Source organism: Lepidochelys kempii, chromosome 1, assembly GCF_965140285.1.
Source record: "Lepidochelys kempii isolate rLepKem1 chromosome 1, rLepKem1.hap1, whole genome shotgun sequence".
In the NCBI taxonomy this organism is placed as follows: Eukaryota; Metazoa; Chordata; order Testudines; family Cheloniidae; genus Lepidochelys; species Lepidochelys kempii.
This window is the reverse complement of record NC_136380.1, coordinates 258,061,025-258,072,531: the sequence shown is the minus strand read 5'-3', so window position 1 is coordinate 258,072,531 and position 11,507 is coordinate 258,061,025. Positions and strand designations below refer to the sequence as shown.

Below are 11,507 nucleotides of genomic sequence, written 5' to 3'. Positions count from 1 at the left end.
CACTGGGGAAGACAGGAAGAAAAGGGGGACCGCACCCTCTGCTCTCTGCAAAGGGGCGGGAATGGTGTTCCCTCTTTCTTTGCCTTAATTGAACCCCTGGTTGGAGGCAGCACAGCACCCCCTGCTGCTCAAAGCTGGGGGACAGGAAGCATAGAAAAGAAATTACTTGAGTCATCTGGCTCATGAAACTGTCTTTCAAACTGCTTGCTTGCACATGCCCCGCCTTCAGCCAGTGGCCTCGACTACCAGAGGGGAGGGACTGATGGGAAAGGGAGGGTTAAGTAACATTCTGTCTTCCACTTCCTCCCTCCCCACGGTCTGCTGCTCCCTTCAACGCTAGATTTGACATTACATTTGTACAGGTCTTTCCTCTGGTCACCTGAGAGCATTAGCTCTGCCTGACTCCTCCTGCCCCAGGAGCCGCCCTCCTCCTCGAGGCCAGAGAAATGCAGGCCATCAAGTGTGTGGTGGTGGGAGATGGGTACGTACCCTTCTATTTTTTGGTGGGGGTGGGGGAGGGGAGGGCAGAGAAGGGGGAAGGTTGTTTCTTGGTGACATTTCACCTTCTTTGCTTTTGACTTCCTCTGAACTGCTTTCGCTCTCTTTCTCTGCCAGGCAGGGCATGCAGGAGGGCAGCCTGCGACAGAGGTCATGCGTTATGTCGGGATGGGGGACGGGCATTTTCCGGGGCAGGTGTACAAGGCCCACTGAAGCACAAACTATTTGTAGGTTGGCCAATCTCCCCTAGATGAAGGTGTCGCCTCTACAGTGCCTCCCTCACTGCAGCTATTGCTGGTAGAATGGGAGTCAGGTTTAACATACAGTGGGGGAAATTGTGGTTTCCCTTCTACTGGGCCACGCCACAAGCCATCGGTGTGGGTGACTGACACATGGCAGTGATGCATGGATAGCGCCGTGGGTCCTCTTCTGTGGATCTCAGAACCTATGCTCTTTCCATGAGTTGTCCAGGAGATCATTGAGTGGGACTCCCATGGACGCAGCAGGGAGGAGATGTTCCTTTCCCCTTCGTCCCCGAGACACACCATGCCCTCCGTCTGCCTTAGGTATGTGAGGCAATGAAACCCTGGGCATCTGAGCACAGCATAATCGTAGCCTGGCTTATCCATTGCTTGGCCAGTGTGCACCCTGCTGTCAGTGGATATGGCCCGGCCAAGGCCTTCAACAGCAGGAGCTTCCTCAAGGCGGGCCCCAGTGGGCTACTGCCCCTGCAGGGGCACTAAGAGACAAGCAGCCAGGGCCCAGGAGAGCATCTGCGAGGCGGGAGTAGTGTCTGGCACTGTGAGGGTTAAACCACTTCCAGGCTAGGAGCTGGTGATGCTGTTATCTGGGGCAGCTATCGGTAGCATATGAAGTGACATTTACAGAGGCCCTGCACCCCGCAGTCACTTCCTCCTTTCAACTGGCCCCAGGAGGAAGTTTGCAAACAAACGATCAAATTATAGAAACCACCTTGGAGGCAGGGGCAGGCGAGAGGGTGGGGGAGGGACAAAGAAATACAGGGCAAACCCCAAACAAATGTTGGTACCTGCCAGAAAAATACCGTAAAGACCAGAAACTAAGGGCTACAGAGCCGTACCTGAAACCACCTGCACAGGAAACACCCTGGGACTAACCCCACAGTTGCCCCACAACCTCTCCCCAGAACTCTGCTAACCCCCCAACACAATGCCAGTACTCTGCCCCATAACTCTACCACCCCCAGAGCCTCCCCATAACTGTTAACCCCATAAACCCTATAGCTCTGCTAGCCCCATATCCCTCCCCACTGACCCCATCACTGCCCTCCAACACAATAATCTCACAACCCTCCCCTATAGCTCTGCTAGCTCCATATCCCTCCCCACTGACCCCATCACTGCCTTCCAACACAATAATCCCATAACCTTCCCCCATAGCTCTGCTAGCCCCATATCCCTCCTTCAGCTCAACGGCTCTATCCCCATAACCGGCCCCCAGCACAATAACCCTATAACCCTCCTCAGGAACTCTGCTAATTCCATTGCTTTAAGGTGATGCCAATCCACCTGGGAGGCAGGTCAGTATTGTTATCTCCATTTTACAGATGGGGAAATGGAGGCACAGGAAGGTTATATGACTTTCCCAAGGTCACCCAGCGAGTCAGAGCTGGGAAAGGCCAGTCCATTAGCCACTAGGCCATCCTTCCCCTGTTTATCCTGGCTGTGATTTCTTTCCCTCTCTGTAATCTCTTTTTTCCTTCACAGTTGGCTCCCTTGCCCTTCACTAGAGATGGTTGGAAACTTTTCTGTGGAACCTTTTTTTGTGTGACCAACTCATTGAAACGCTGTCTCGGGTCCAGGATGGAATTTCTGGACACAAAGAGAGCCTGGTTTCCCCCAAATATCCCATAGCCTAGTGGTTTGAGCACTCAGGCTGTGGGGGACGTAGGTTCGAGTCCCTGCTCTCTTTGCATTTCTTTGAAGTCCCTTTGGCCTGGTCTCTCTCACACTAGCACTCTCTTCTGGGGTTGGGATGGGTTGGGATGTGTTGTGGCTCTGGCCACCTAGTGCTCCACGATGCTCCATTGAAAGAGGGGTGGTGCTGGTGGCCTGCAAGGGTAGGTCTGCACAGCAAAGAAAAACCCGTAGTTGCCCGTGCCAGCCGACTCAGGCTTACAGGGCTGTTTCATTGCTGTGTAGACTTCTGGCCTTAGGCTGGACCCTGGGCTCTGGACCCTCCCACTGTGCTCCAGGCCGAGCCCAGAAGTCTACACAGCAAAGAAACAGTCCTGCTCTATGAGTCTGAGTTGGCGTGCACAGGCCAGCCGCAGGTGTCTAGTTGCTGTGTTATACAGGAAGTCAGACTAGATGATCTGATGGCCCATTCTGGCTTTAAACCTTATGACTCTATGAGAGGAGAAGGGGAGGAGGGGGGAGGAAGCTTTGGCTGCTTGCTCAGAAGCCCCAAGAGCAGCCTCGCTGCTGGCAGCCTAGCTCACGAGTGCCATGTCAGCTGGAAGGAGCGAGCGATGACGTTTGGTAGGTAGCCTCAGGAAAGCCAACATGGTGCCGTGCGCATACAGCATGAGGTGTCCTTTCCCTCGTACTGACGCCATGTCCCAGTGTGGCATTAGAAGGTGCTGTCCTGTCGGGGGTGCCATCTGGGCAATTGCATTCTGTTACTCTACGTTGTCACTGCTGTATCAAACGGACACATATACTCCTCCGTCTCCTGTCAGAAATTCTTTGTTGCTGTGCACTGAAAAGCAGCTGCTGTGCTCTACCCCAGTACGGCTGCATTTCAGCTGAGCGGTCCCTGTGTAAGGTCTATAAAATGCCTCAGCTTTCAGACTAGAAGAACACTAGAGCAATGTAACATCTTCTGTCCTTCCCTTTCCCTCTAACACTCTAACCCTGCTTGTGCAGTGATTAGGGCTGGGAATCTGGTTTCTCTGTTCTTCTCCTCCAGCCCTCTGCTATGTCTGGCTTTCTGGCCAGGGAAGGCGTGATATCCATCCCCCCCGCCCCTCCGCCCCCAGCAGGAATCACAGTAACAGATCCTGGGTGTGTTTTCTGTCTCTTCCAGAGCTGTGGGTAAAACCTGTCTCCTCATCAGCTACACCACCAATGCCTTCCCAGGCGAATACATCCCCACTGTGTGAGTATCCAGCAGATGGAGGGCTGGGGGCCAGGCAGAGGGCAAGCAGGAGGGCAGAGGAACACACAGCCATCGGGAGGACCAGCTCTCTGCACCCATAAGTCAGTATTGGGTCAAGCCTCGACACCAGAAAGCTGTTCATTTGTAGGCTATGGGGTTGTCCGGCATCTGGATAGTCCCAGCCTTCATTTTGCCAGCTGTGAAAGGGACAAGGGGCCCACTTCATCATTGCCCTGTGACTCCTTTACACCAGGAAGCCTGACCTAAAGGGACCACAAGGAAGACATAAGCCCTGGCACAGGGAGCCTTCATACCTGGTGCAGAGCCAATTCTGTGCTGCCTCAGGGGGAACCCTAGCTGTAGGGGACAGGGTAAAGGATGCAAGGAGCGTGTCCAGGCAGCAAGGTGCAAGGCCAGGACAGATCTGCACCACTGCAAACTCTTTTAGGGGCCACTGAATCGGGGATGCAATTTAGGATGGCCCCAAGCACAGGCTACTAGCAGCTCTTGATTAGGGATGGTGCAAGCTGACGTTCTTCTCTCCCTTCACCACCGCTGGCATGTGCCCTTGTTCTCAGTGAATAGCACCGTACTGCACAAGAAGTCCCACTGAAGTCACTGGGGCTACTCCCTGTGTGTGGGGGTAAGGGTGTCAGAATCTGGCCCTTGGGGTTCCAGCTCCCTGGAAGAGCCAGGTGTGTGTTGCTGTTATACTACAGTAGCAAAGGAAAGTGTCCTGGGAAGCTGCATATAAATCACTGTGCAGACAGGGCTGGGAGCACCTGAAATCCTCGCCCTTTGGCACGGTCAGTTTGAGCTGAGCTTTTGGCCACGAGAAGCCGCCTCTTCTTGGCAGCCGGATTGTGCTGCGATACTGTCACCTCCTGCGTGCCAAACGGTGTGGTGCGTGTAGCTGTGCGACTCCTTCTACTTGCTGTGCACCACACCGGTTCGTATCTAGGACCCCTGCCCTGTGTGCCGAGAGAGGCAGCCATTTTGTTCTCTGAGTTGGGGCTGCCTGTTCCAGAGGAGACATGCACATGGTGTGCTCCCTCACGGGGACTTTACTTTGGTTCTTTCTTGTTGCTTTTTTCCTTCACTTTAGACTGAGAGCTTGTGGTTGCTCTCTGCATAGGGAAAAATATAACAAATGGGGTCAGGATGGGAGACCTACGAGGAGCACCTGTGTGGGTGGCAACTGTTCTCTGTGCTGCCAGTGACCCTGTGTCCCAGCACGGTGCCAGGGGACGCTCTGCCCCAAGACAGGAAAGCCTCACTGGCTATAGGCATTAGAGATACCACAGCGTGTTTTGTACGAGTAGGGGTGCAAGCCATGGCGTCCTGACCCAGTTCCAGTGGGGGTTTGGCAGGGAGCACGGTCCTGTGTGATACAGAGAAGGCGGATGGCGTGAATCCGGTTAAGAGGGCAATCTGGCTTCTAAAACAAAAGGGTACAGACGAAGGCTTAGAGAGCACAGAGCTGGAGTGGGGCGTGGGGAGAGCTTGGCGAGGGGAACTTGAGGGGAAGTAAGAGATTGGGACTTCGCAGGCAGGATGGAGCCCCAAAGGCAGTGGGAGAAGCTGGAGCTGGGAAGGATTTCGGGACGGCTGGGCTATGGGGAGGTAGGTTGCGGTGGGATGGGTGCAGGCATTCGGTGAGCCAGCAGCATCGGAGCTCTGCAGGGGGGTGTCTCTTTCCCTCCCGGGCGCATGAGGAAGAGGCGCATTGTAGCCATGGCCTCCTGCCCCCTGAGCTCTCTTCTCCCTTGTTTGAGGAACCGACTCTCTCTCTCTCTTTGCGTTGCAGGTTCGATAACTATTCCGCCAACGTGATGGTTGACAGCAAGCCCGTAAACCTGGGGCTGTGGGATACAGCTGGACAGGAGGATTATGACCGGTTAAGACCCCTCTCCTATCCGCAGACGGTGGGTCATTTCTCACTGTGCCCTGCTCCCCCACTCATTGCATCCAGGGCACATTCCCTTGGCAACATCTCCTCCCTGTGCTGGAGAAGTCGGACTTACTATTGGCCTGTGATGGAGCTAGAGTTCCACTCTTAATTTGCTCCTATCTCAGAGCTCACCAGCCCCCGAAGACCCCATCCCCATTATTTTATATGCATGCATTTGGGGGTCCAAAAGGGTGCAGGGATTATGGGGAATATTTTGGAGAGCCATCTAAATATCATACGGTATCATTCAGCATTAAGGTGTCTCTCACAGGATTTGAATGACTCTGGGGATTTGCAAATGAGGTATGGAGACTTTCATGTCTTCTTGTGTCCTGATTGTGAGACTGGAGCGTTCCGAGTCCATGAAACAGAGCTTCTTACCTTTAAGAAGCGGGGATGGTGGTACTTTACTCAAGCTCCATCCACAGGCTGCTAAAACAATCAGGAGTGAAATAGTTAATTGTTGGTTTCAGAGTAACAGCCGTGTTAGTCTGTATCCGTAAAAAGAACAGGAGTACTTGTGGCACCTTAGAGACTAACCCATTTATTTGAGCATGAGCTTTCGTGAGCTACAGCTCACTTCATCGGATGCATGATGTTAGTTAATTGTGTTGATATGGTCATCAGTGGGATTCAGAGTCAACACACATTAGTGCCATTGCCCCAGGCAGTCCGGCTGCAGATTCGGGAAGACAACACTGTATCAGTTCACATTCAGCAGGTTTCCTTCACAACTTGGAAGGGCTAGAAACATAGGCTCAGAATTGTTGTTTTTAAACTAAAGCTTAAATTCTGCAGTGATGGGGCCACCAGAGAAGTATTTTTCTGAGTACCCAAGTACCCACTGGGTCTCACTCCTGCATTTATAGTGACCAGTTTGAATCTGGCCCCACCTTGGCAGAGACCCAAACCATCCCCATCTGATGGTTGGTTGATGATCTGTGGGAAGTGAGTGAGGGGGCGTCAGTCCATTTCCCAGGAGGACAGGAGTCCCCATCACAAAAGCTCCACTGCCACACTTAGCAATGATAGATTCCCTCAGTAACAGCGTCAGCTGTTACCAAGGGCTGGCTGCGCCAGGAGACTGAACAACCTTCTCTCCCCTCCAGGCGGCTCACAAATGTCAGGACTGAGTTGCACAGATTGGGAGGGATGGAGGGAAAGTGCATGGTGCGGTACCTTTTGGGGGGGGGGGGGATAACAAGAGAGCTTGAGTCTCCAGGGCTGTCAATCCAGCCCCTTTCACCGGCCCACCCCCACTCCAATGCTGGACAGAATGCTCCAGTATAGTGCTGGGAGGGGTCCCCCTCACGCAATGCGACGTGCACGGCCTAATCCTCGAATGCTGCTGTGTCCTTACAGGACGTCTTCCTGATCTGCTTCTCTCTGGTCAGCCCGGCCTCTTATGAAAACGTCCGCGCCAAGGTAAGCGCATCGTGGCTGGTGTGGAGGTATCTGTGCGCAGAGGGCCGAGGTAGGCACTAACTCGCCACGTGCAGCTCAAGGAGCCAGCGAGAGCCGCACAAATAGATGCTGGCCTTGAAAAAGGAACGTTTGTGCAGTGAGTGTGGGCGGTAACAGCTGATGGATTAGCTGGATCCTGAGAGCTATTTTTCTTTGTGTCTCTCTCAGGAGTAGCTAGAATATTGGCCTACCACAGCCTCTGGGTTGTCCAAGAGAGATTAACGAACAAACCGGGCTAGATTCTAGGGCCCACCAACTGTGCTGCTCCAGGACATGAGAGTGGGTAACACACTGTTCCCCGTTCTCACCTGGGTGCTTCCTTAGCACCCGCCCCCCACTCCTGCCCCTTTACTGCCCTGGCCCCAGCAGCTTTCACTGCTGCAGCCTGCACGTTCAGGGGGCAACTTTCAACCAAGACCAGCTCAGCACAGCTCTTATGCGTGGGTAGTTTCTGGGGCATGGGGATACGTTCCCCCAACATTCAGCTTGGGGCGGGGTGGGAACCAACAGTGTATTTCCCCGCAACTTTCAGCTCCCACCTAAAGGGGAGGGAGGCAGCTGGGGGGCGAAGCCTGAGGCTGTTGCATAGCTCTCTCCCTTCTGCCACTCCGGTGTCTCAGCTCCGGGGGAGGGAAGTCCCACTTTGGGCTCTCTTGTCAGGGGCTTTGCCTCTGGACCCCACCATGGAGCTGATTGGAGTCTGGCTGCAGTTGTCCACACTACCACACAGGACAGTGTAGGAGAAAACAGTGGCAGCTGGATTTTATTTGGTGTGTGGGTGTGTGTCTTTCTCTCTCTCCTCCCGGCCCATTCTCGACCTCCCTCTAGTGGTTCCCTGAAGTCCGACACCACTGCCCCAGCACCCCCATCATCCTCGTGGGCACCAAGCTGGATCTCCGTGATGACAAGGATACGATCGAGAAGTTGAAGGAGAAGAAGTTGTCGCCCATCACGTACCCGCAGGGCCTTGCGCTGGCCAAGGAGATCGGTAGGTAGAAGGCCTTACTGGCAATACGCCGAGGCTGCTGGGGGAGAGGACGGGTGTGTGTGTGTAAGCTCTCCACCAGTTTGGCACGCGCTTCCTTGGCAGGGGATGGGGAACATGGGCAGGATCCCATGAAGCTGAGCGGGAGCTGCTACCGGGCACCTGGAAGAAATGCCAAGGGGTGTGTGACAGAACAGGGTATTGGGGGCTCTGGAAGGGCAGGCTGTGTATAGAGGCGACACCTTCATCTAGGGGAGATTGGCCAACCTACAAATAGTTCGTGCTTCAGTGGGCCTTGTACACCTGCCCCGGAAAATGCCCGTCCCCCATCCCAACACATGGCCTCAACCTTTTCTTTTTGTGACACTCTTTGTGAGGGGTCCGACCCCTCAGCTCCCTGTCTTCTGCCCCTCTTCTGGCCAGGATCTTTTGCTGAGACATCCCCCACCAGCTACCCCTCCCCGGCCTCTTCTAGCTGGTCAGTCTTTTCTGTGAAAGCCACAGCTGCTCTGCTGGCAGAACCCTCCTCCCCAAGTCCGGAAGTAGGAGGGACAGTGAGGTCTTTAATTTGTCTCAGAGAGACCCAACCGCTGCTTCCTCTTCCTGTCCCCGTGATCTGGCGTTTGTGCGAGTGACTCGGGGAAGATGGTAGCTCTGCCCCATCCTTTTTTGTTCATCTGTGTGTGTCTCTTTCCCCTGCTCCGCTGCACGGTACAGCACTTCCTTGCCTCGTGTAGCCCCTGAACCCGAGACGTAGCTAGGTGAGAGGAGAGGGTGAGAAGCAGAGGCACAAGGTAGGGAGAAATGGGGTGTTTTCAGCTGGGATTTCAGAGAAGAGCGGGCTAGTCAGTGAAGCACAGCCATTCCCCCAGGGACGAATCACAAGCACTCGCCCCCAACCTACCTCCCATTCTCCACACAGCCACCTCATCCTCCCCTCTCAGAGCGAGGATGCTCTCCGCTCCACCAGCCTGGCCACATATCTTGACAGCCCGACCAGGGTTGGGGATCCATCAAATCTGTCTCACATGGCTGTGAAGCAGGTTTGGCAGGGCTAGGGCCAAGTCAGTCTCTCTGATCCTCAGTTCCCCAACTGTGAAATGGGGGTAATAGCACTGCTCTACCTCACAGGGGTGTTGTGAGGATTGATGTGTTATTTATTGTGAGATGCTCAGCCATGGCAGTGTTGGGGGCCAGAGCAGACAGACAGAGAGAGACAGATGGATGCATCTGTTCTGGCTGACATTGGCCCCTGAGATTTCTTCATTGATGGCGTCTCTTCTGGGTGAGGACCCTTCAGAGTTGCAGGGCTGGGCTGGGGACCTCCTGGATTCACTCCCATTTCCTCCCAGTGATGGTGCAGTCTTCTCTCCTGGCAGATTCTGTGAAATACCTCGAGTGCTCGGCACTGACGCAACGTGGCCTGAAAACGGTGTTTGACGAGGCGATCCGAGCAGTTCTCTGTCCCCAGCCCACCAGACCAAAAAAACGGGGGTGCAGCCTCCTCTAGGGGTAGGTGAAAAATGGCTCCCCTCCCCTCCAGACCCCAGTCTATCAGCACTAAGGGGATTTGTCTCTGTCGATAACCCCCTCGCCCCTTCTCTCCCTTGAAAGGACCCTGATGCTGCCTGGGGGGAGCCCTCTGCCCTGAAGAAGACCCCTTGCAGGACTCCCCTTCCTGCCGCACCACTCTCATGAACTTCCTGACTCTACCCTGAAGAGAGGCTGCTGTTGCCAGCTTCCCCCAATGGGACCCCCAAACCTGCCTCTGATCTGGGACCTCAGTGCTTCCTTGGAGACAGGGGCGACCTGTTGTGGGGGGTGTGGAGCTTAAGCCCCTCCCCTTAAAAATCAACTCGACATATACGGAAAACAGCAAAAAAGCCCCTCCCCCTGCAATTTTCCTGCTTGGTCACTAGGGGCTGCTTTGTAGCTGTCCATTACCAGGCAGCCGCTGCCTCTCCTCCCCCTTCACATTGCTTCCCCTGCTCTTCCCCCACCCTCCGCATAAGACCCCAGGGAGGCAGGAGAGAGGCACAGAGTGGCCAGGGACAGGAGACAGAGCTGATCAGGGCCAGGTGAGGGAGAAAAAAGGCTCTCTTCTCTCCTCACACCACAGCTGGGCTGGAATGGGAGGGATGGATGAGGTGGGGAAGGCAGGATGGAAGGGTACAAGCTGGTGTCACAACCTGCCTCCTCTTGTTATTCCATACACAGATTCCAGCCCCAGTCCTCAGCTCGCTCATGACACCAGGCTCTGCTGATGTAACAGTGGTTGAAGGTTTCAGCGTCTTGGACCTTGGTACTGCTTGGTGGTCACAGTGCTTGTTTGTTTCTGCTGCCTAGAAGGACCAATATGGGTCTGTAGCACTCATTTGTCCATTTGCACAACCTCCCTCCCTCCTCCCGTCAATTTCTGTATAGGGAATGAGAGTTAATAAACCAACTGTACCTTCCTGCCATTGGTGTCTTGTGTCCCTTCTCTGGCACTTCGCTGCAAGCTTGGCTGTCCGGGTTTGATGCTGTGGCTGCACCATGCTGGCTGTGGCATCTCTGGACACTCGGAGGGACCACAGCCAACCAGCTGAATCCCTCCTGCAGCCGTCAGACTGGCTGGGCGTCACCGCAGCTGAGATTCAAGCTGGGGACGGTGGCGGTGGCGGGGGGTTCTGAAGGCAGTGTCAGCTGAAAGGGAGTGGCCTCCTATCTCTGGCTGAGCTGGTAGGTGCCTGCATTTAGCTGTTGCTAACCTTCCTTCAGATCTGCCTGTTTCTGTGGGAGAAAGTCTCCTCTCCTCAGGGACCTATCAGCCAAAGGGCCTAGCCTGACAGAGCCCAGGCAAGCCTCTTCCCCAAAGGCAGAGGAAAGGTAAGGCTAGCAAGTCTGTTGTGAGGGGCACAGGAAGGGAGCCTAGGACTACCTGAACTTATGGATCCTCTAGAGCGCCTGCTAATACGGTCTGTCAGAGCTTACATACTTTCCTCAACGGACCTGTACACACCGTCACTTATGCCTACACCCATACACACACCTATACATACATTGGCACTCACTTACATAGCCAGACATACAGAGCGGTAAGCAGGAAGTGGGGGGCGGGGTGGGGATGAGTCATCAACCAAGGCAAATAGCCCACCGATCTGCTGAAATCCAGCAGATGAGAGCTGCCCCAGCAGGGCGATGGAATCTGCAGCTGACGGCACCTGGGTGACTGATTCACTGCAGGGGCACCAGGAGCCTTGGCTGCTGCTAAGAATAGGGAAAGCAACATTACGTGATGGCTGTTAGGGCAGATTCCCGAGCAGACTTCTCCCGAGCACTGCAGATCCTGGCTCACCCAGGTTTCCCTTCTCCCCACCCCCATTACCAGGAGTCTAACGAGCTGGAGGAGGGTTCAGGACAAAGCAAACGGTAAAGAAAAATCCAGAGGCAGTAATAGGAAAGGGCAGGGGGACTGGATTGAACCAGCTT

The 11,507-nt window shown here is 54.6% G+C and overlaps 1 protein-coding gene across 2 annotated transcripts; it reads left to right on the top strand.

The window, feature by feature from the left end:
• The first annotated feature begins 264 nt into the window (after positions 1 to 264).
• Positions 265 to 10,498, top strand: RAC2 (Rac family small GTPase 2). 2 transcript variants are annotated; one of them, XM_073325579.2, is made up of 7 exons: positions 265 to 481; positions 3,565 to 3,636; positions 5,444 to 5,561; positions 6,950 to 7,012; positions 7,880 to 8,039; positions 9,416 to 9,548; positions 10,254 to 10,498. In XM_073325579.2, exons 1-6 carry the CDS (start codon positions 447 to 449, stop codon positions 9,544 to 9,546), a joined length of 579 nt encoding a protein of 192 aa, XP_073181680.1. In that variant the 5' UTR covers positions 265 to 446; the 3' UTR covers positions 9,547 to 9,548; positions 10,254 to 10,498. The 2 variants fall into 2 exon arrangements, with proteins under 2 accessions (XP_073181680.1, XP_073181700.1); XM_073325599.1 differs by lacking the exons at positions 265 to 481; positions 3,565 to 3,636 and adding an exon at positions 3,643 to 3,737.
• The last annotated feature ends 1,009 nt before the right edge of the window (positions 10,499 to 11,507 follow it).